We start from the raw sequence: 25,680 nt of genomic DNA, 5'->3' as shown, positions 1-25,680 counted from the left end.
AAATAATCCAAACTATAATAGCCTATAATAGCCTAGCCTACATTTTTTAAATTGTATCATATATTGCTGCCATGATAACCATTTCAAATTTTTACGTGCTTTCTTCTCTTTCCCATTTTTGTTCACTGAGGTGGAGCTGCGATGAAATATTGTTCTTGTAAATACTTTCCAGCATTTCAGTAATAAAAGTGTACATCTTACGTACGGTGCTCGGCAGTGATCAGAAAGGATTTAAACAGTGAATTTTGAATCTCTTCTTGTAAAGTCAGAGATGTGGATTCACACGGCAATTAAATTACCACATGACCTGTTTGTCAAAAAACAGTAGGTACTAACTTGGCCAGGGATTTTTACGCGGGTTGGGTGAGAAAAAACAATGATATATTATGGTTTCGGACGGCACTAAAATCACAGACTTACCCCTGTAAATGTTTAAAAAACCGGACAAGCCAATGAGAAACAATTAGCGTCCGAATAGGACTTAACTGACAGTAGCCTATGCTTTTACTGGCCTTTAAAAGTGCTCTAGTGCTTAGGTCACCTGATGGAGTTTTAGGACACCATTAGGTCACTTGATGGAGTTTTTCGGTTCCTTGCCACTGTTGCCTTTGGCTTGCTCAGTTGGGGATATTTTGGGGATATTTAATTTCACTTTATCAATCAATAAATTCCTCTTGAAACAAACTTTGTTGTATTATTTTAATTTAATACTGTTTATTTTTTATTTATTTATTTAACCTTTATTTATCCAGGTAAACTGTTTGAGAACCACTTCTCATTTACAAACATGACCTGGCCTGTGAAGCTGCTTTGATACAATCTGTATTGTGAAAAGCGCTATACAAATAAACTTGACTTGACTTGACTTGAAACGAGCGCTGATAAGAAAAGGGGGATGGTTAAAGTCAGGAAAGCAGAATAATATGAAACAATCATATTTTAAGTAGGTTATGAATTTAAGAGAAGAATAGTGAGAAGAAAAAAAAAACATTAAACATCAGAAATAAAGAGACTAAAGAGAATGTTGGAAACAATAAAAAGGTCAGCGAGCAATAAAGCTCTTAAACTCAGAGATATCTGAGAACTAGGAGAGTGTAGAAGCAAAGCAGAGGAAGGATGATAGAAGGAGACCTTTGACTTCTGTTAGGAGAGGAATCCAGTCAGACAGCTGCAGTTAGGAAACCCAAAGAAAAGTGAAGAAGAAAAATGATTGGAGCCGTAGTTAACAGATGCGGCCAGAAAACAGATAGGATATCTGTAGGAAACAAAAGAATTAAGCAATCCATGAAAGAGCGGATAGCAGATCTAAAACCACAGAGAGTTAGAAAGATACAAAAAGTAAAGGGGCTTATGAATGATATGAGAGATATAATTCCTGAATTTAGTCAGAAAGATAGACTAATGCTACAATAAAAGGCAATACATTGTGGTGTAGTGAATAGGCAGAAAGAAACACTTCAAGAGTGAAAAAAGCAATTTAAGCTCTTAGAAGGAAGAGATGAGGAGAAGGCTCTTGAGGTTGAGCTATAGATATAGATTTAACTAGTTATCAAATAATAGAAAGGAACAAGAAGAGCAATATGCCAATACATATAAAGTGTTAAAGCTGGGAAAATCCAGAAAAGAAATTTCTGTAGAGAAGAAACTGGCAGCTATGAGTAAAAGATATGCAGAATTACCAGGTCTTGCAAGAGAAAATAAATTAGATAAATAAATAAAGGAATAGACTAATTAATACTGATAAAACAATAAAGGGGCATTAAACTAAAGATAAGCATAAAATGCAAAACCCCAAACTTATTTGAGCAACAATAGGATAATACACTCTTAGATCCAAATGTGAGGATATTAAATAAAGAGCGTAAAATGTGTAAGCTCCAATCACCGGCCCAAAGACGGTGTCCAGTGTCTTGGTTTGAAGGGAATTCAGCGTGTACCGTATTTTCCGCACTATAAGGCGCACTTAAAAGCCTTTAATTTTTTCAAAAAACGACAGTGCGCCTTATAATCCGGAGCGCCTTATATATGGATCTGGCGCCTTATATTAATGTCTGTAAAACAACCGCTGACTTAAACCTTTTGTTTATACTTTCGCCTGCCACCGGAGCGCGAGCCTCCGCTGACTGCGCGCGCACCTCCCCAAACAGACGAGGCATTTATACTTGACGCAACTGTTTTGTTTTAGACTGAACACCAGACCATACAACTGATTTAGACGCGCAAACTGGGTGCCGGTGTGATGAGATGTACTAATATCCTTCTGCTCGGGCAGATTCGGCTCAAAGTCGTGCATCTTCGGATGCAGAGGCGCGCGCGCTGTCACAATGACGTCATTTTGCCGCGCGCGCGCCTCCGCATCCGAAGATGCACGACTTTGAGCCGAATCTGCCCGAGCAGACGGATATTAGTTTTTTATTACCTTCGCGCTCACGCGGACGCGTCGAGTATAAACAAGGTTTTACAGCTCAGCCACTTGTTTTTTCATATTTTTTTGCAAGTGGTAGATCTTGGTTTACATTTGGACTTTGGATGTGATCTTAGGCTTGAAAAGGTTGGTGACCACTGCATAACGCAAACCCAGTCAAACGTTTGACTGCAGTATCTTCTATTCTATGCGCCTTATAATCCGGTGCGCCCTATATATGAAAATAGTTCTAAAATAGGCCATTCATTGAAGGTGCGCCTTATAATCCGGTGCGCCTTATAGTGCGGAAAATACGGTATGTCTTTTCGGGCGCTTCTGGAAAAATCACTTTAGTTTATTAAACAGTTGATTTCCAATTTTAATTCTGACTCCATGAATAATTTAATCTGACTCCAAATTTAAGTGACTCTTTGTTTTTTTCAAATTCTCTATCTTAACAGCTGATCCTCGGATTAGTTGTGATTTAATTTAGACCAAGGATTATTCTGGGCATCTCATAATTTCAAATATTCGTTCATTACGGACCTAGTGTCACTTTGAGACGTCACGTCGTGAATGTGCGCTCACGACAGTGATGCGCGGGTCAATGTATAAACAACCCGCACCCGACCAACGTTTTAAACTAACCCGCCCGCAACTCGGACCGCAAAAAAAAGAAAAGAAAATATTGTACCCGACCCGCTTCCTGACCCGCATTTTTTAAAAGTAGTAAATGCTCTTCGTTGCGTCGTTGGGAAAAAAAAGAATATAGCCTAGGCTATTCTAATTTTGTCAAGAATTATAAAAAATCGTCTATAAGCTCATAATTTGTAAATAGTCTAAATGTTTAGTTTTAACAACAATTTTAAAAAGCTGGCTATGTCTATTTTGATGTTTCTGTGCAAGTTCAGCAGACAGTGAGGTTCGGGTTTGTTCCGAGCTCGTGAGCGGAGAGCTGAACCTATTCCGCTCCGCTCACTCATTCCGCAGGGTCGCTCGCTCAACCCAGAATGGCCTGCTGGTTCGAAAATATGTGGAATAAGGGCTACCTCCGACTAATTATTTTTTTTTCTAGTCGACTAGTAGTTGTTCATTTAAGCCATTCGTGGACAAATCGCCCCTTTATATTAATTTAATTAGCCTACTTAAATAGGCTATAGCCTATGGATAATAAGCGTTATGACCGCACGCATAAAGCTTGCCACAAAGAACCGGTTAAAGTAATGATTATGAATGTGTCTAAATTAGCAAGGAGACATTTAATTTTTTTGTAATAAACTGTTGTTTTCTGTGTCGCTGCAAAGATGAAGTTGACAATTCGGACTCGCCATGAACGCCAGAGAGAAATGCACATTTCATTTGGATTACATAATCAGAGAGTAGCTTATTTATTTTGGTTTAAATATTTTCGTTTAAAAGTAGACAATTGATTGATAAAACATTGATCAAAATTAAGATACAATTTATACAAAACGAAAATCTTTTAAAAAGAGTTTTCAATAAAACAAAACGTCGTCAAAATCATGTTTTACCAAAAACAGCGCTGTTGCTAGGAGGGCGCCAGCGCCTCTGCCTCTCAGCAGCTCTGCCTCGCGAATGGATGATGAAGACGCCTAGCAATGATAGCCTATACATTAGTGGTAGTATACCTTTAGTTAAGTTATACCTTAAGAGTCTTCGTAGCGCGCTAATAGACAATATTTTCGGAAAATGCAGCCCAGGTATGATGCGTAATGGAGATTCCAAAGCGCTCTTCTTTGGTCAGAACCATGGAGAGCGATCGCGGATAGGTCCATCCTATGCACCGAAACTTTTAACAATGCAACAAAATATTTAAAGAGCATCAAGCTATTAAAATCTAAATTATGTATACGCACGCACAGATAATAACAGCTATATTAGTCAATTTTTTTTTTTATTAAGTTAAGCAGTGATTGGATAACGTTTTTTATTTTTTTATTTAACGTTTTTAATTTAAGGCCCACCCACAATTGGTCTGGCTTATCCAAAACTGAAATCCTGGCGCCGTGCCTGGTTGGTCGTGCCAGTTTTGTGGCAATCAAATGTGTAAATAGCATCGCAAGAAGTACACATGACAAAGCACTTTGGTCATCATCTTTCATTATTTCGGCAAATGTCTCCCACACTCCCACAGCTTCCACTCCCCAGTCTTCACCTTTTCTCTTGCCGCCTCCATCTCTACCTGCAGACTGAGCTCGTGCGTCATCGTACTTCTTGCCAGTTATTCAGCCAATAAAGTGTAGACCTATGTATTTCATTGAAAATAGTGTCTAGTAATATATAAATTACAAAGGTTTAATTGGCATCTTTATTTCAAACGACCCGACCGACCGCGACCTGAATATCATTAAAAATATTTTTGGATGACTCGTAACCGCGGGTGACCGCGGGTGACCGCAGGCACCCGCTCATTTCGGATCAACCCGCGCATCACTGGCTCACGATCACAAACTAGCCAGTCCTGAAATAGTCAGAGGGTGCAGTGCAAGTATTTTACCCTATGCAGCCGCTCACTGCAGACTCATAGGTGTCATTTCTTATAATAATTTGCAGCGTACAACATGCTAAGTCAGGAAATAGTCAGAAATCGGAAGGTCTTCCTAAAATGTGCCCCATGCTCCATTCATAGTGCCTTCAGTTTGATCAATCCTGGACAGAGATTTGCGGAAACACCAGACTACACTTTTAATCTACTGGAAATAATGATTTCAGAAGAATGCAGAATAAATCAAGGTTTACATTTATTTTTGCCAGGCAGAATTAAACATCCAATAAAAATAATTAAAAAGAATACATAATACACAACTGATCAGCATATAATAGAGACATCATTCAAAAAGCAATATCAGAAATAGTTTAAAAGAGTCAGCATACCTGGCAATAGAGACACACAGCAACAGTGTGGGAAGTTCTGTTTACAGATGCTTCCTTGAGTGGTTTGCCAATTCCCTTTAAATGCCCAAGTGGAACAAAAGAACAATAAACATCTAGCACCCAAATATTTATTCAGCTTTCGTTGGACCCTTTCTCGTGCCCCAAGTGGTCACGTCTGGGTTTGGGAGATAAAGATAAATGTTATCAACAATCTTTATTGGGGTATATCCCACATCAGAAGAACAGGCATTATTTTCTTTTCTCTGACTATTCTGCTGCTGCGGGAATGAAACTCCTTTATCATTCGCACCAGAAGTATTTATTTTGACCTCTCATAAAACAGTATGTAGGTGTGTGTGTTTTGCATGACTGAGTGAGACTTGTAGGGGAGAAGATAGTGTGTAGAGTCAGGAACTCAGCATGGGGGGAAGAGATGAGATTGGAGAAGTTGTGTTGTGCTCTCTGTCCCATAGATCTCTTCTTCAGATTAGTGAGTTTTATTGTTTTATTGCAGGTTCGAATTCTTGAATTCAGTCTTAGTAAAAGTCCATCCTTACAAATGGTAGATTGATCAAAGACTCTTGAAGAGTATAATGCTCACTGGGTGTAAATTATAAAACATAAAAAGGGTGAAGAAATTATAATTATAATTATGGGAAATATTTTGTAAACCTAAAAATGATAATATACATAATTATATTACAGTTTTTCTCGATTGTTTACACACATTTTCTGGTACTTGAGACACAATGACCACAACATGTAACTCATTCACCAACCCCCTGAGCCAATTCTGCTAAACTACAAGCACAATTCCTGCTTTACACTCAAATTGTACTTCTAAAACACACTTTTTTCAAAACACTACACACAATTCTCTGCTTATGGAACAATTTTCATGCAGAAAATCTCTTGTTTTCACAAGGAACACACTGCCATTCAAATATGCACACTGACTCATCACATGGGCAAACACCCGTCACACAGTTTTACAATTAGCAATCAGAGCTTTAGCATAAAAGGGCAACAGGAGAGCTCTTCAATGGAGCAATGGATGCCAACATTGGATTTTTTTTTTTTTTTCTGTAACTGTATACAGTAAATTCTTCTGTTGTTTTGTATGTAGACCACTGTATGTACAACTTTGTGTTGGTTTGGGATGTACATTGTTTTTGTGGGAAAAATAAAATATATTTGTTACCATGTATTTGTGTGTTCTGAGTATAAAAACAATATTCTCAAATATTTTACAGCACACTTATGTATGTACTGTCTGTAGTAAGTGTAACACTGAACAAAAAAAGGCCTAAGTCATTATGATGAATGGAGAAGAAGTGTTTTCCATTCATCATAGTGTTTTACACTGAGCACATCAGTGTTCAACTGGTTCTTATAAATGTCTATTCATATGATGGTTTGTGTGTGTCATTTGAAAACAAAATACCATTTTGAGAAGAAATAACATTTTGAATGTAAAGTTTCATTTTGCAGGAGAATTGAGGGGGTTTGCCCATTGTGTGTGTTTTTTTGGATTTGTGTGTAGAGTTCTGAGAATATGAGGCATGCTTTCAGAAAATGTGTGTAAACAATCGAGAAAAACTGTAATAGGGAAAACAAAAATTATAAGAAGTGATTATGTTAGAATCACACCAGAAAGAGTCAACCAATTGTGTTGATTATAAATAGCTGAACCATAAATCCTAGGTCAAAGTAGGAAAATAAATATATATTAGTAGCAGTAGATAGTCTTTGGGCAAATACTGTAAATACACTATTGTAAAATACCTTTATAAAAGCAATAGAGGAGTGAAGGGTTGGGGTCAGAATCCCTTGCCTCTTCAATATATATATATCCTTTTAAAAATGATTACTTCATTCTTATTACAGTTTTTCTCGATTGTTTACACACATTTTCTGAAAGCATGCCTCATATTCTCAGAACTCTACACACAAATCCAAAAAAACACACACAATGGGCAAAACCCTTCAATTCTCCTGCAAAATGAAACTTTACATTCAAAACAATGTTATTTCTTCTCAAAATGGTATTTTGTTTTCAAATGACACACACAAACCATCAAATGAATAGACATTTATAAGAACCAGTTGAACACTGATGTGCTCAGTGTAAAACACTATGATGAATGGAAAACACTTCTTCTCCATTTATCATAATGACTTAGGCCTTTTTTTGTTCAGTGTTACACTTACTACAGACAGTACATACATAAGTGTGATGTAAAATATTTGAGAATATTGTTTTTATACTCAGAACACACAAATACATGGTAACAAATATATTTTATTTTTCCCACAAAAACAATGTACATTTGTACATTCCCACAATTTGTACATCCCAACCAACACAAAAGTTGTACATACAGTGGTCTACATACAAAACAACAGAAGAATTTACCAGCCCGATCTCACGGGAAAACGTACAAATTCTACAAAGTGGCTTATTCGTACGAATTCATACGACCTGACTCGTACGAATTAGTACGATTTTTGCAAAATCGTACATATTTTACGAATTGGCCAATTCGTATGAATTCATACGAATGACCTACCCCTGACCCCGCCCCTAAACCTACCCATCACGTGGGTTTAGACAAATCGTACAAATTCGTACGAGTGAGGTCGTACGAATTAGTACGAATTAGCCAACTTTTTATCATTCGTACGAATTCGTACGAATTGGTCGTGAGATAGCGTTGGAATTTACTGTATACAGTTACAGTAAAAAAAAATAAAAATCCAATGTTGGCATCCATTGCACCATTGAAGAGCTGACCTATTGCCCTTTTATGCTAAAGCTCTGATTGCTAATTGTAAAACTGTGTGACGGGTGTTTGCCCATGTGATGAGTCAGTGTGCATATTTGAATGGCAGTGTGTTCCTTGTGAAAACAAGAGATTTTCTGCATGAAAATTGTGCCAAAAGCAGAGAATTGTGTGTAGTGTTTTGAAAAAAGTGTGTTTTAGAACTGCAATTTGAGTGTAAAGCAGGAATTGTGCTTGTAGTTTAGCAGAATTGGTTCAGGTGGTTGGTGAATGAGTTACATGTTGTGGTCATTGTGTCTCAAGTACCAGAAAATGTGTGTAAACAATCGAGAAAAACTGTAAAAGCTCAATAATCAAGTATATCCATGTATCCATAAAGTCTCTGTAAGTGTTTAACCATTTTCTTTTAGGTGTCCTTGGGTTGCGCTCACACACCAGGGGTCTTTTGATGAGAACTCTCTCGGGAGTCAGAGAGTGATTAAAAGGACTCTTCACCCAGATGTTGCGTATCTGTCTTTCTTAGTTGGCTTGCATAAGTTAAAGGTCAATGTATACATAGTTTTACCTGATGTTTGATAAGTGCATTTCCTCATGTGCATTTCTCTAGAGAGTAAAAGGGATTAATGTCGTTCCTGCTTTCCTAAGGAGTGAAATGTGTTATCAGTTTGTTATGGTGTGCTGCTTTTCTGATAATGAACTCAGGCCTTCTTTAGCCTTGAAGAGGACTGTTGTTCGTTAGTGTTGTGTGTGTGTTTGACATTCTTTGCAGGTTCTTAACCCTGTGATGGAAGATCTATGGACTCGAAGACACCACTCTCAGACCTGGGGCCTCATGTACAAAGACTTGCGTTGAATTCACACTAAAACATTGCGTACGCACAAAGCTGTAAATGTGTGTACGCACAACAAAAAAACCAACAGATGTATGAATCTCTGCGTACGAAGGATCCCACGCATATTCTCTCTGTACATCCCAGTTAACGTAAAATTGAGCGCACATGCACGAGCACAACGCCCCACCCAGTCTCCTCCCTTAATTAAGTCAATTTAAATATGGTAATGAGTCCACTTTGGCAAAAGAAAGCAGTAAGAAAATGGCTAAAGCAAGCGGCAAGAAATGAAACTTTACAGAAAGTGAATTGGAGGTGCTACTATCGAAGGTAGAAACGAGAAAAACATATTTTATTTGGAACTTTGTCCTCCGGAATTAATAACAAAAGGACAAAATATAAGTGGGAGAGTTTGGCTGATGCCGTCAATGCAGTGGGATCTGAAAGGTCGCACTGTAAATGACTCTTGTGTAATGTTTGCAACTTCACTTCATTGCCTGTAAGAGTCGCCAACGGACAAAAACAATGAGAAATGTTCGTACGCCAGACATGAAATTGGCGTGGAGGAACGCACATTCTCACGTTAATTTCACTGTTAGTACATCCGACCGTGAGCGTGAAAGCTGGCGTATGCAAAGTTTTTGCAAGATTGATACATGAGGCCCCTGGAGAGGTCACTGTGGACTTGTATCTTGGAGTTGGGCGACAACTGTGCTGATTAATGACGATATGCCCACTTCTCTATCTGCTACAGATTATTGTTTACACTTAATGTTCTCTTAGCCAATCAGAAGTGAATGTTTATGGAACGCATGTCCTTGGAAAAGGTATAATTGGTGTATGATTTTTGTGTAAGGTAGAGTTAGCTTGCGACCTCCTCGTGAGACTTTGACGCTGGCTCTACCAATTTATCTGCACACTATTCTTCAGTAAATCTTTACTTATTTGATTGAACTTCACGACTCCTGGTCTTCTTTCATCATATCTGGCAACTGTACCCCCCTTACAGGAGTTACTGACAGCATGGGTTAGACCCGTGAATATTAGACTTGATAATATAACATACTTTGTTAGGAAAGATAGAGGTTATCTGGAAAACAAACTGTTTTGCACAAAGATTTGCGGTATATGCACCAGAAAGTAATGTAATTGTAAAATGTGCAGTAGGAACTTTAAAAAGTTTCTTTAGAGCAAATCATAAGGACATAAGATGGGATGAAAAGATTGAGGAGTCATTAAATTATAATAATTCAACTAATGTAAATCAAAAAGATAAAGATAATAAGAAGACTAAAGAAGTTAACAACTAAATAGTGTTACTAATAGTATTACTAATATAACTGTAAATAGTGTTTGTTTTTGTTTCTGTTATTATTTTGTAATTATTTCTGTTTGTATTTTAATTGTAATATGATATGCAACTGCAATCGCTCATTTCTTAGACTGGGCAAATGTATATTGTCCATCTAAGTATGAACTGATTGTTTGTTCTTCACTGTTATTGTGAAGCGTCGTTGAGCTTGGGAAAGGCGCAATGTTAATTAGACATATTATTATCAACTAAACCTTTTAAGGATTTAATTACTAAGAAAGATAAAGTATATAAAAAAAGAGTTGATAAACATACAGTGGTTATTAGAAAATGAGCTTTGGAGTAAGAAGAATTTGATATTAGTGGAATAAGAAAGGAAGGAAAGGAAGAAAGTGGGTTAGTTTTACCTTTGGGGGAAAAAAAAGAAAAAACATAGTATCTTACAAACAGTGTAAAATAACTAATTAAAGACCAAAGAAAAGAAAAAAAGAAAGAGTATAAAATACTTCGAACATGCTCTTTTAATTAAAAAGAGTGAAACGATATAAAGAAATAGGTTTCTTACCTATATTTGTGATAACTGTGTTAAAGATCCTAGAATGGAGCAGAACAAACTCATTCTAGCGTGTGTGTGTGTGTGTGTGTGTGTGTGTGTGTGTGTGTGTGTGTGTGTGTGTGTGTGTGTGTGAGTGAGTGTGTGTGTGCGTGTGTGTGTGTGTGCGTGTGTGTGTGTGCGTGTGTGTGTGTGTGTGAGTGAGTGTGTGTGTGTGTGTGTGTGTGTGAGAGAGAGAGAGAGAGAGAGAGAGAGAGAGAGAGAGAGAGAGAGAGCAAGAATGCAGATTTATGGGGTAATAAAACTACTGATAGCGTGTCTCTGGATGGAGCGAGGTTAAAGAGAATCAAATAAGCAAAGTTGAATGTGAGTAAAAGTGTTCAATAACATGTGTCATATATGATACTAAGCTAAATATGAAACGAGACTGGACATGGCAGAGCAAGTAAATGAGGCTGAGTAAATGTAAATTTGTTGGCAATGGCTTGGATATCTAACACCGTAAGTATACGAGTTAAGAAAACCCTTGACAGAAGGGGAATATGTGTTAGTAGAGTTTTAGAAGGGGAATAAAGCTAGCCTGACTACGTCAGACTTCCTACTTCCGCTCAATTTCATTTCGCTTCTGTACTCAGTCTGAGACAGCGTCATAGCTTTCCGTTTTCCACCGGCCTGAAAACAGCCGGCCAATCAATGAACAGAGGGCGGGCTGAGAGCCGTGACGTAGACGCTGATTGTACCGTGGATGCATAGATTTACTTCACATAATCTGCAAAAGTCGTTCACAGCCATGTTCACTCCGGTGTTTCGCTCGATGGTTTTGTTTTCGCATTATACGTGTGTTTACAGTGGAAGTTAGATGCGGCTGAGCATGCGCATAACACACGCCATAACCAAACGTTATGTGATTGGCTTACGGGTAACCAATGATTTTAAACTTCAGACAAGCGTCCCCCCGCACAAGAGAAAACACTTCTCTATTATGCCATTCCAGACTCTGTCTACGAAGCAAAGCGAAGTAGCAGAGTTTGGTATTACCAGGCTAGAATAAAGCCCAATTTAAAGAGAAAAAAATCTTCTATCACATAAAACAAGACCTTGGAACTTCAGAAGCAAATACTGAAGAGTGTTTAAGAAGGAGCCGAATGATTAATGACTAAGAGATGTCGTACAGAGAGCTCAACTTTATGTTATATCTTTCAGGAGATAGAGTCTGGATCGAGATGTTGGGCTAACAGAGAGTTCCAGAATAACACAATGACAGGAGAAAGGCTTGTTTAAGTCAAGTGTTGTGGTAACATTGATAAACATAGCAATAGTCATGGTGTTGTTCTGGGTTGTAGTAAAAATTTTAATAACAATTTGACTATAAAAAAATCAAGACACTGTGGAAAAAAGGTGAGACATATAGAGCCTGGTTACAAAATGTATGCAACCTTTGTGACAGACAAAGAGATTGATTGATTTAACAATTGATTTAGAACCTAATGAATCATTATGATTGGTGGAAAACAAAATGTAAATGTAAGACATTTAATGAAGATTGCGAGGTACAAGAGAAAAGTATATGTTATATGGAACGTTGCAGAAATGAAGAAGTTGGTTTAAAATGGTATAGTGAATCCAATACAAAGCTGAAGTGACTTTAGGAGGAGGTTTTAATAAGTTAGTATTAAAACAGATACGTTTTGGGAAGAATGTCTAGATGACAATCGTAATGAGAGTGCTAAATGAAATACAACTGGAAATTACATATAATGTGTAGTAGTAAGATATTAAGAGAATTAAGCAATCAAGTTAAAAATCAAACTTGAAAAGCTGGAGAGATGAACTGGAAATGTGAAAATAACTATAATGGAAAAACAAGTGCAAAGATGAATGTTAACATTTTCAGATGAAAATGAAATTAAGACTCAAAGATAGAGAGATAACAGAGAATAATACAGTAACTGATCAGATGATAATACAGTTTAGACTGTGTGATGTGCTGAAAGATGTGGCGATGCACACGTATGGGGAAATCATTACAATCAAAATCAAGGGTCTGATAAAAGGCTCATAATTAGGGCATTATAGTAAGAGTACAGTAAATAATACAGAATGAGTAAAATATGATCCTATACCTTTAGTCTTGATAAGATGAAATAAAAACTATGAAGTAATAATTACCTGGGAGATTCCTAAAGAAATTCCAGAGTATTATATAAGACAAAAGATCTGCCATAACAAGCATGTTAAATAACATGAGATTTTATTGATAATTTGGCAGAGGATGAAGAATTGTTCAATTTGAGTAAGTTCTGGACTGTAAAGTATTTTGAAGGAATGAGTCCAAGCATATATGCAGGATGGGCATGTTTGAATCAGACATTGGACAGTAATATTAGAAGGAATGATATCAATCAAGCAAGAAAAAGCTTTTTGCTAATTAAAGAAAAAAACACACACACATATGGGACACTGAAGTGAGTGGTAAATAATATTCGAATTAAATTAAATATAGTCACAATAGTGTTTTGATTATTCTTGAGTTGTCTGGTTTAGGAAGGATTTTCAAAAAAAAAAAAAAAATTCCTGGAATATGTAAATTATTAAAGAAATGTAAAAGGGGCGTGAATAAATCCTATGACATTGACTTACGTCCGGTAAGACCTTCATCTAAGAGAGTAGATGTTGTGAGACTGTACAAAGCAACATGTGTCTAATAACATAGACTCAGAGAACTAGAGACTGGAGAGACCAGCACATCTCAACATGATATACAGCAGACTGACCCTTACACGACCTTTCAGAGGCCCGGAGGAACATGGCATGTGCAACACACTGCTAGATACATACACAATGTTATAAACTATATTGAGAAATCTCTGACATTTTGGTAACATGGTTGCAGAAAATAGTGATATAAATGTGAAATAAAAAGGCTATAATATTATTCAGTTTGACCTGATGTTGACACTCAATATGAACATTTCTCAAACCTCGCTTTACTGAACATTTGTTGAAAACCAAAAAGTTTATTTATTATAGTAAATAAAACTCTCACAGCTCCTGAGATGATCTAAATGTGATCTAACATGAATGTTCTTCAGCATCATGAATGAATGAAGAATAAACACCAACCTCTTTGTTCTTCAGGATCTTCAGTGTGTTTCATTCTGCAGGGTTCTGGATCACTCATGTTCTCACTGTCCTCTTTAATAAACTCAGTCTTTGCAGATTTCAGCTCTTCCTGATGCTCTGATGCTCTTCTTCACTTGTAGCTGATGGGAATTTACAGCATTTATTGTAGAACTGCTGTGGGAGGAGCTTCACTGACCATGTGACTGATGTGGGAGGAGCTTCACTGATGATGTGACTAAAGTGGGAGGAGATTCACTGATGATGCGATTGCTGTGGGAGGAGCTTCACTGATGACGTGATTGACATGGGAGGGGTTTCAATTATGGTAAATTTTAGTGGTAGGAGCTGATCTGCCAAAATCTAAAATAAATCATTAACTGAGTTTGTTTTAATAAGATCAAATACCTGATGTCAAGTTTTAGTGTCTGTATCTAATTTAAATTTTAAATCAAATTGTTTTTTTATAAACACAGAAACGCCATTAAATGCAAGTAAAGTGTCTATTTTACAGTTTTTCACAATTGCTAAGTTCTAAGAGAACCACATTCTCAATAGCCTAAACCAGGGGTTTTCAAACTTTTTGTGTGTGTGGACCACTATTTGTAATCAAGAATTTTCGCGGACCACCTCATAATACACATAATAAAATATGTCTACACAGAGTCCTACCTGAATTAATCTGCACCATCCTCCTTGCTTCACGAAGGAAACGTATTATAAGTGGGTGTCTCCCCAGGGTGCCCACCCCCAGAGGCATGTGGAAGGCTGCTATAGCCGCCACATAGACCTTAAGCGTGGACGGGGAGAGCCCGTCAGAGAAGCGACTCTGGAGGAACTCCAGCACTGAAGCCACTGGGCAGTTAACTGGGTTCAACTGATGTTCTCTGCATAAGTTGAATACATTCCATTTTAATGCATACAGTTTCCTCGTGGAGGGGGCTCTAGAGTTTAGGGTGGTCTTAACAACCTCAGTTGAGAGACCAGAATTTGTGAATTAGTCCCCCTCAGAGGCCAATCCAGCAGCTTCTTGGGCTTCAGCCAAGGGTGAAATATCACGACCTCGTACTGAGGAGGGAGGACCATCCCGATCCGGATTCACCGCGGAAGGCCTGCCAGAAGAGCCCAGATGCTTGGAAGCCATATTCGGGCCAGTCAGTACGGGGCTACTAGAAGCTCAAGCTTCTGTGCGACCCGTGAGCAGCGTGAATGCTGAATGCTTGATTGTTGTTGTATATGTATGTCTCTACGTCGGCGTGCACTTTTTTAAAAACGTATAGCCCTTTTAAACTTTTTAACCCCTTTTTTTTGTTAATCCGGAGCCATGAACTGTGTCTACCTGACACTTTTGATTACGATTTTTAATCGTTTTACCTGGGGAAGTGATGACGGCGGCGGGGCTGGCTAGAGGATTATCTACTCTCGAGAGCTACTGCTCGAACTCCGTCCATTTGCACCCGCGGCTAGAGACAATAGTCCATATCTGGTTCGCAGCAAAGATGGTGGGGCACCAGAGGATATATTTAAAGTTAAAAAAAATTTGAGGGGGTGTCCAACGCTGACTAAGGAGATGTAGGTTGGCTGATAGACGTCGGCTCCCTCCGCTCCCCATCATTCTTCTTTCCAATGTACAGTCCATTCGGAATAAAGTTGATGAACTGGAGGCTTACGCTAGGTGTAAGCGTGACTTTAGAGACACATGCCTGCTAGCTTTCACTGAGACATGGCTGGGAGAGGCAGACAGGAATGAGGATCTACGTATTAGCGGCTTCGGGTGCCCTGTGCGTATGGACAGGTCACCTGTAATAACAAACAAATCCACCGGGGGAGGAGTTTGCTTCTACATCAATGAGAGGTAGTTTAACACCGCCATTGTTCGGGAGGAAATTTGTACTCCTGACCACGAGCTGTTATCTATCTCTCTTCGCCCTTTTTATCTTCCAAGGGAGTTTCCCCAGCTTTTCTTCACCCTGGTGTATATTCACCCTGGTGTATATACAGACCGATGCTCTCTCACCTGATGCTCCAAAATTTGTTATGGGAGATTTGAACCATTGTCAGATACATAGGACACTGAAAACATATGAGCAGTATATCACCTGTGCAACAACTATGAATAACACTACCATTGACTTGTGTTTCGGCTCAATGCCCGGTGCTTTTAAATCCATGCCCAAGCCTGCCTTTGGTGCATCGTACCATAATAGTGTCCTCCTGATACCTACTTATAGATCCACCTGCAAGCGACAGGAGAAGATTGTTAAGATGGTGAAATGCTGGACTGAAAATAGCACTGCCAGCTTACAAGCATGCTTTCAATGCACAGACTGGGACATGTTTTATAGTTCCTGCACTGATTGAAATGAACTTACACAAACTGTGTCATCTTATATATCTTTTTGTCTAGACAGTAATATTCCATGTAATAATATCACAATATTCCCTAACAACAAACCATGGGTCACTAAAGAACTAAAAAGTGTTCTTAATAAAAATAAACAATTTTTTTTTTATACAGGGAGTAGCCAGGCAAAGAAAGAAATCAATAGAGAAGTAAGAAATGGGATAAGGAAAGCTAAAATCATGTATAAGGATAAGATGGAGCACAAGTATAGTAGTGGGGATCTTCGTGCAGCTTGGAGTGGAATCAAAGCAATGTCCTCAGTTACTCAGGGAAGCAGAGACAGCAGGAAACCTATAACAATTAAGGGGATAAATGACGCTGATCTCCCGAATGCTTTCAACAATTTCTATTGTCGTTTTGAAAAATTGGACCTTTCTAAAAATATTTCTGGATTGGGAGAATCTTTAATGTCTCAAAATGATGTCACCATCAGTCAAGAGTGTGTCAGGGACCATCTGAATAAGGTCAATATAAGGAAGGCCCCTGGACCTGATTTTGTCTGTGGGCGGACACTGCGCTATTGTGCCGACCAGCTTTCAGATGTCACTGGAGAGCAGTGTGGTTCCCACTCTCCCCAAAATCTTCCAAAGTGATCCCAGTTCCTAAAAAGATTAGTAAACCAGGGCAACTAAATGATTTTAGGCCTGTTGCTCTAACATCACTAATTATGAAGGTATTTGAAAAAATCGTTAAAAACTTGGTGCTATCATCTATAGAGGGTAGACTAGACCCCCTGTAATTTGCTTATCGAGCGGGGAGGGGAGTAGAGGACGCAAAGATTTTTATCTTGAATAGTGTATATAAGCATTTAGACAAACCAAAATCCCATGCCAGGCTTCTGTTTGCAGATTTTTCTTCAGCTTTTAACACTGTGCAACCATATATTTTAATAGACAAGCTGCTGTGTGATTTTAACTTGCCTCACCAACTTGGCCTATGGAATTTAGATTTTTTAACTGTTAGAGAGCAGAGGGTATTTGTAAATGGCCATTTATCAGATCCCCTATTGCTCTCTACAGGATTACCTCAAGGGTGTGTCCTTTCACTCTTTTTTTTTATCATGTACACAAATGGCTGCAGAAGCGCCCAGGAGAACAGCTATTTGGTGAAATTTTCCAATGACACTGCATTGTTATCATTATTCCAAGGTCCAGTATCTGACCATGGGAATGCTTTGACTGACTTTATCTCATGGTGTGATAACCATTGCCTTGATTTAAATGTATCTAAAACCAAATAATTGATTATTGACTTTGGGCGTAATAGAGATACTGTTTCTGAGAGCATCATACATAATGTAAAGGTGGAAATTTTCTCATCATATAAATACTTGGGCACTGTTTTTGATGACCATCCTAAAGTTTGATATAAACAGCGCTGCCATCGTGAAGAAGGGGCAACAGAGAATTTACCTTCTACGCAAACTAAATTCTTTCTCTGTCACGCCGGTCATCCTGTGTAGATTCTACCAGTCTTTTATTGAGAGTCTTTTAAGTTTTTCCTTTATCTGCTGGTTCCACAACTTGACAGTTAAAGATAGGAATAGCCTGAACAACATTGTACTAATCTGTTAAAAAATTATCGGTGTGAAACAGAGAGACCTTAATGTCTTTTGTAACCAACAAATAGTTCGGAAGGCAGTGAGTATCCTCACCTCTCCGGGACATGCTTTGGCAGGTGAATTTTCTCTGTTGCCTTCTGGGCGTCGTTATGCGCTTCCTGTGTGTAAGACGAAGCGCCATTCCAAATCTTTCATTCCTTCTACGATCAAATTTTTAAACTCTGTGTAGGGCTCCTTGGGGTTTTTTTTTGTTGTTGTTTTTTAAAAGGAGAAGGAGAGGGAAAGAAGAGTAAAGGAAGGGAAAAAAGAAGAATTGATATGAACATACTGATTTTGACTGACGGTTGTATGTTGCGAATAATGTGTGGGATTTATGTTATGTACTGTTGTATACATGCTGCTCTTAATTAATTGCCCCTTGTGGGATCAATAAAGTTGATTGAATTGAATTGAATTGAATTAACTCTGGTCATGCGGAGTGGGTTCCCTCTCGGGAGAAACCCATTGGTCCTGAGCCAATACCCATTGGTCCTGGCCCTGCCCCACGAGCCCATTCTTTGATAAGGTCATATATTGGTGGCCTGGCCTAGCTTGATATTCATGACTATGGTCAGGAAGGTGAATGTCCAAACTGGAGACAATTGTGCCTGCATCGTGACTATAACATACACCTAACATTTCCCCAAAAAGCGGATCTCGGAAACTTCCTGCGATGGAGTTAGAAGGGAATGAGGAGTTAAGGAGCTTGTGGATCTATCACGACAGACCAGTCCTCGGAGCTGGTCTGACTGACAGTCGGTATCTTGAATCTGAACCCCCTCGGAGGTTGATCCAGTACCTTGAGATCCAAAACTACATTTAAACCACCCCTAGTAGATAATATTTGTATATTAGCTCCACTGTAAGCAGGACCCCCTAGGCTATATTTTGAGGACCCCTCGGGGTATCTAAATACGCCATTATGGGGACCAGTCCCTCGAGACTGGCCTCGGCTATAAATTTGAAAGACAACAATAGGTTACTTGCGTAACCCCGGTTCTCTGATCGCATTAAGTGAGGTGTCTCACCAGATCACACTCCTTGCTGTGTGAAGCGAGGAAGAGGTGTGCTTGTTTTGAATGTCGTAATGACGTAGTGCTGCTCCTCTTATACTGAGGGGTGGGGTAGCCACTCCCAGACACTACGTCATGTCTGCCAGCCAATTGGGGCTGGTGTAATGTAATAGGACTTCTGAGGAATCCGCGGAAGGGGCGTATCCCATAAGGAGACACCTCACTTAATGCTATCAGAGAACCGAGGATACGCAAGTAACCTATTGTTCAGCTTTTGAATTGGGACATATTTTGTAGCGCCGCTGTGACGCAATCGCAATTCAAATGCGCCCTCCGGATTGACAAACACACAAACACACACACACAGTTTCAATGTTGAGTCTTCTGAGGTGAGGAGAGCAGTTCACGGTATTTCTCATATTTACACAACCATCAAACACACTTTATACAGTTTGATTAAGCGACAGACTCATTTCTGTATTGTTTTCATCGATCACAGCGATACTTGTGCGTCTTTTCTGGCGTCTTCCTTCTGAAATAAACATTTAGTGCAGCAGCAGCGAGCATGAGGAGAATATGTTGAGTTCATTCAGACCTGAGCGAGTTTGTGTTCGTTTGTGTGATTGTCTCGATGTTTGTGTGAGAACTGTTACTGAATGTCAAGTCAAAAGTTAAAGTTTGAGATCTGTGAGGGGAATGGGACTCGATATCAAGTGTTACTGCTGCCGTTTTATTTCTACTCTCAACATCTTTTGATTAAATTTGGTATTTCTTTACTTTGCATTAGATTAATTGCGATTAATGACGATTAAATATTTTAAGCGTTTGACAGCACTAATATATATATATATATATATAGTTTGACATAGTAAATCTTATTGTTTTGTGGTGCTCTTTTATTTTAATAAAGGTTTTATGATCATTGTCAGTTTCTGCACATACACAATTGTAACATGTTAATTATCTAATTACATTATTGCAATGAATGTAGTTATTAAAATGTTTAACTATATTTAGATTCATATTGACATTTTATGGTTTAGTATGGTAGTTATTTACCTGAGTGTCAACGGTGTTTGTTTTATATTATTGATGTATTATCCATGTCATATTGTGGAAAATAACAGTATTGTCTTTCAATAGAGCAGTTTTACAGACTTTCATGTATCCTGACTCAAATAATGTGTTTCTAACAGCAAACACTCAGAATAAAGTGAGATGATCTGCTGATGATCCTGAATGGCTTGTTGAATGAGTGTTGATAGTCTGAGGCTCATCAATATTAACAGATCTGGTGAAAACACTCTTTATTTCATGACAATAGTTCCTGTTTTCACCTCATTTATTATGCTGATGTCTTCAGATCTCCTGTAAATTGACACTTAAAGCTAATTTCATTGGTGTTAACAGACTGAGGGGATTTGTTGGAGACAAATCTGTAGATTTACTTCTATTTATGCTAATAACTAGTTGATAACTGTTTTTCTTACCATTGTTTATGGGTCATTGACGAATAAGGTTTTTAAAAGTGTAAACAAATAGAATGGAGATATAACTATATTTGAAACCATTTTTTAGTTTACATAGTTTTTTTAGTTTAAGATTTTGTGGTTTGTACAATCAATTAACACTGTTTTTTGTCATTTTTTACAAGATGGAAAAAATGTCACCAAAAAGTCATTCGGTTTAACCACTGATTTGAAAGTTAAAAAAACTGATTTGACATTGATGTTGAGATAGCATATAGTGTGTACCACAGAAGAAATATTAAAACAAATTATCACTGATCTCATAAATGTAATCATTTATTGGACTACTCTAAACACTCCAACATATTCAAGTAAAACATTGCACAGGGAAAGGAGAAAAGGGGAAATGTAAAAAAAAAAAAAAAAAGAGCCTTATCTGCTTTATATTTGGATTATTGTAGTTCCTTTAGTTATTAAAAACAATATTATTCCATTTCAATATTTACTATATCGGTTTTACCGAATGGCCTTTTGACACTTCAAAATCTTTAAAATACCCTTATATGTAGTAAAATATAATTAAAACCTTTTGGATTCAGTAAAAGAGATCAAGTTGTACAACCTTACATAGGCCTACTTTGGATGTTATATTTGTTTTTTTAGTATTATTATTAAGGCCTTTGGATAAAAAAAATTACCCGTCACGTCATTGACCCTTATACATGGACGATTTTACACTATTTATATTCTGTTGTCCATGAGCATAAAAACAAACTCAGTAACTGATATATTTTTGATTTTGCTAGATCAGCTCACATACTGTAATTCATCATCAGTGAAACTCCTCCCATATCAGTGACATCATCAGTGAAGCTCCTCCCCCTGCAGTCACATCATCAGTTAAGATCCTCCCACAGTAATTCATCATCAGTGAAGCTCCTCCCACATCAGTCACATCATCAGTGAAGCTCCTCCCACAGCAATTCCCCAATAAATACTGTAATTTCCCATCAGCTACAAGTGAAGACGAGCATCAGAGCATCAGGAAGAGCTGAAATCTGCAAAAACTGAGTTTATTAAAGAGGACAGTGAGAACATGAGTGATCCAGAACCCTGCAGAATGAAACACACTGAAGATCCTGAAGAACAAAGAGGTTGGTGTTTATTCTTCATTCATTCATGATGCTGAAGAACATTCATGTTAGAAACATTCAAGCGCTTCATCACTTTTAGATAAACAGTTAAACTATGAGATGGGTACAGGGAACATTTCAACAAATGTTCAGTAGAGGGAGGTTTGAGAAACTTTAATATTGATTGTCAACATCAAACTAAGTAAATTTTTATATTATAATTCAATATAATATAATATAGTTCAATAATTTCTTGTAAATCTTGTCGAGATTATTCTATTTAATAATTTTTTTCAAATTCTATGACAAATTCTATTTACAACTTCAGGGGACTGCAATGGGGTCCTTGTTTGCACCCTCATATGCCTGTTTGGTGATGGGTCTATGAGAAGAAAAATATATACAGAATACTGAAAATAACCCGTTCCATTCCAAAATATCACTCTGGCACAGATACATAGACGATGTTCTTTTAATATGGAAGGGCACACCTAATGAGTTAAATAATTTTTTGACTCATGTTCATTCCACTACAGATTATTTGTCTTTTACTATTGAGTTTAACAAGCAGTCCATTGATTTTTTTTACCTTACCATTTCTAAGGATGCAAATAATATCCTACAATCCACTATCTACCGCAAACGTCTCAGCAGGAACACCCTGTTAAGAGCAGACAGTAATCACTCGCCTCATCTGGTTCACAATATACCAGTGGGCCAGTTCCTGCGAGGCAGAAGAAATTGTAGTACCACAAGTGAATTTATGTCTAAAGCCCTATTCGGACGGGACTAGTTTCACAGGGGGATGTTAGAGAAATTTCTGTTTCACAGACGTACTTTGAGATTTTAATCCTGTCCGAATCTGCCATGTCTGTCTTTTTCTCACACGACCTCTGTAAAAATTCCAGAGCAAATTACCTACTGTTTTTCGTCAAACTCGGCGGTCCTCAGAGAAATCTAATCTCATCCGAATGCAAATGTCTGTGATTGCCAATCTCTCGCTATCGCGCCGGTATTCACGTTTCTGCTTTTTGCGCACCGATAATGATTGTAGATGTGTTCGGTACACTGCGAAGAAATAAAACAGAAATTAAAGATAATGTTTCCTCCCTACTCCAGTGTCACGTCACTTTCTTTTTCGCCGCCATCTTGCCATTGATCGGTCATATGACCATACGCAATCCACGCATTCTGAACACGTGATCTTCTGCAATGCCCACATGTAAAACACAGACACTCCTACCTCGGTAACAAACATGGAGATGTTAGTCCCGTCCGAATCCGTACATGAAATCACAGACATAGGTTGATAAGAATTGTAACGCAAACGTCGTTTAGAAAATTATTCCCGTCCGAATAGGGCTAAAGGCAGCCCATCTAGCGTGTCTTTTCGAACAACGAGGTTATGATAAATCTGACATTACTAAAGCAAGGGATTGGGCTCTAAATACAGACCGAGCTTCATTGTTAAAGAAAAAACCTAAGCCACACATGACATCAAAATGATTTTTTTCCACTAGCTACACTCCAGCAGCAGGAAGAATAAAAAAACATTAATCGCAAGCATTGGCATGTTCTTAACAGTGACCCGACACTTAAAGACATCTGCGCTGAGCCGACCAGGTTCATATTCAGACGCTCTCGTAACATTCACGACCGATTGGTCCTCTCAGATATGACTACCCCACCCTCGACTACTTGGCTCCTCAGCCCACCCCTGGGTTTCTATAAATGTGGCAACTGTGCGCAATGCTCCAATTCGACCAATGCGAAAGATTTTTCACATCCCCGCACCGGTAAGAAATATATATATCTCAAATCAGTTCATAAAGCTAACAGTATAATTTAAAATGTTAAATGTTAAAAGGAAAGTTGTATTAGGCTAATAATAATTATAAAGTATGTTTTTACTGTGTGCAATTTCTGTAATTTCAATTAAGACCGTTGAGTTTGTATTATTATTATTATCATCATCACTATTAATCGAAGTACACTCTAATGTACAATAGTAAGCCTCTATTCTGTTATTTCAAGTTAAACCGAACTTTCATTTTGACAGGGTGTCGTAAAGACTTTTGAGTTCCTGTCTGTATGATACGACAAATGTCGATAGGTTTAAGTAATTAAATGGTGAAATGTTCATGAAGTGACTCTGCAGATGAAGTTCATGTGTTCATGTATAAGGAGACAGCAGACGCTGAAATCATCGCAAGTGTCATGTGTGCTTCAGTGTGTGTGTAGAAGAAGAAACTGCAGCACTCTTTCACACACACACACACACACACACACACACACACACACACACACACACACACACACACACACACACACACACACACACACTTCATATTTCATTAGCAGTCTTTTTGAGCTTTAATTTTCACAGTCACTAGTCTGTATCTATATCTGATTATTTGTACAGCCCTACTTTTGATTTATTCATCCCACAATTCTGTGACTTTCCGTTTTATACAGTAAGTTCCATTAGTGACTGGATTCTGTGATTCTGCATGTCGGGAATCAAATGTTCTACATGGTATTTGCAGTATTAAAGAGAGTTGGTTTTGTGATTTATTTATTGTTGTGTTATAAAGTTGTTAATGTTAGTGTAAGAAGGGTATGTATTTAATAGTTATTTCTACAGAAACATGGGATTTGTGTCTATAATGTTTTAAAAAAATATTATTAGAAGATCAATGTACCTCATTTATGGAAAGTAGTTTTTGTTATTACATCAGACCTCTTTTTATGTCCTTTCACTTCATATTCTTCTCTTTGAATTATTTTTGTTGTACTGAAAATTAAATAACTTTTTCTCTTTGATTTCAGATCTGATGGAAGAGAGCGAGGAGAGTGAAGAACTGAGTGAAGTGAAGGAGGAGAGTGAAGAACTGAGTGAAGTGAAGGAGGAGAGAGAAGAACTGAGTGAAGTGAAGGAGGAGAGTGAAGAACTGAGTGAAGTGAAGGAGGAGAGAGAAGAACTGAGTGAAGTGAAGGAGGAGAGAGAAGAACTGAGTGAAGTGAAGGAGGAGAGAGAAGAACTGAGTGAAGTGAAGGAGGAGAGTGAAGAACTGAGTGAAGTGAAGGAGGAGAGTGAAGTGAAGGAGGAACATCATGTCAAACCTGGAGAAAAACCTTTGAGTCTCTCAAAGACTAAAAAGACATTTTCAAAGAAAAGAAGAGCCAAGAAATCTACAACCTGCACTCAGTGTGGAAAGAGTTTCACAACCAAACAAAGTCTTGAGCGACACATGAGAGTTCACACTGGCAAGAAACCATTCACGTGTGATCAGTGCGGGAAGAGTTTCACACAATCATCAACACTTAATATTCACATGAGGATCCACACCGGAGAGAAGCCGTTCACATGTGATCAATGTGAAAAAACATTTCTTAGGGCTTCACACCTGAAGTCACACCTGATAGTTCATACGAAGGAGAAGCCGCATTCATGTTCTGTGTGTGGAAAGAGTTTTTCACGGCTGCAATATTTACATACACATCAGAAAATTCACACTGGTGTGAGAGAGTACATGTGCTTTGAGTGTGAGAATACTTTTATTACAGCTGGACATTTAAAAGAGCACCAGAGAATTCACACTGGAGAAAAACCTTACAAGTGTTCACACTGCGACAAGAGATTCAGTCACTCTTCATCTCTGAACAAACATGAGAGGATCCACAGCAGAGAGAAGCCGCACACGTGTGATCAGTGTGGAGAGAGTTTCTCTTTTAAAAGTGAACTGAAGCGACACATGAAGATCCATGCACTGGAGAAACCGGATCACCATGATCCATGTGGAGAGAGGTTCCTTCAGTTATCTTCAGTGACTCACTCAAATGGAAAACAATCACAGTCTGAGATCACAGTAAGTAGTTCATCTTCATGTGCTGAGCATTAAAGTCTCTCCTGTGTAAGTTAGTTTCCTAACAGCCATGATGAGCAACAGGACATCTTAGTGGTTGCTTGCTATCTGCTTCACATTTGTTACATTATTATGAGATACAGAGTTATAATTATAAGAAATTATCTCATTATTACGTACAATTTTCATTATGAGATGTTTAGTCCTTAATATGAGAAAGCATCTCGTTATTATGCAATGTTAAGTTATTACGAGAAAGTTTCTAATTATTATTAGATAGTCATAATTATTGAACAAC

The 25,680-nt window shown here is 38.0% G+C and overlaps 2 protein-coding genes across 2 annotated transcripts in view; one reads left to right on the top strand and one right to left on the bottom strand.

Annotated features, from left to right (window-relative positions):
• Positions 1–14,580, bottom strand: part of LOC309501050 (uncharacterized protein) — a 75,706-nt gene extending 61,126 nt beyond the window's left edge. Inside the window, exon 1 of the mRNA XM_082172996.1 lies at positions 13,901–14,580. Coding sequence (XP_082029122.1) covers positions 13,901–13,958 — 58 coding nt within the window. The 5' untranslated portion in view covers positions 13,959–14,580. The remainder of the gene's footprint in view (positions 1–13,900) is intronic.
• A 6,019-nt stretch (positions 14,581–20,599) lies between these two features.
• Positions 20,600–25,066, top strand: LOC309492328 (uncharacterized protein; the record flags this gene model as incomplete). The annotated part of the gene is made up of 3 exons (XM_082161263.1): positions 20,600–21,537; positions 24,346–24,969; positions 25,062–25,066. The coding sequence occupies exons 1-3, from the start codon at positions 21,480–21,482 to the stop codon at positions 25,064–25,066; spliced, it is 687 nt and encodes a 228-aa protein (XP_082017389.1). The 5' UTR covers positions 20,600–21,479.
• Positions 25,067–25,680: the final 614 nt, after the last annotated feature.

Source organism: Leuciscus leuciscus (assembly GCF_965113295.1).
Source record: "Leuciscus leuciscus genome assembly, chromosome: 1".
In the NCBI taxonomy this organism is placed as follows: Eukaryota; Metazoa; Chordata; class Actinopteri; order Cypriniformes; family Leuciscidae; genus Leuciscus; species Leuciscus leuciscus.
Note: the sequence above shows the minus strand (reverse complement) of the source record. Positions and strands in the feature narration are given on the sequence as shown.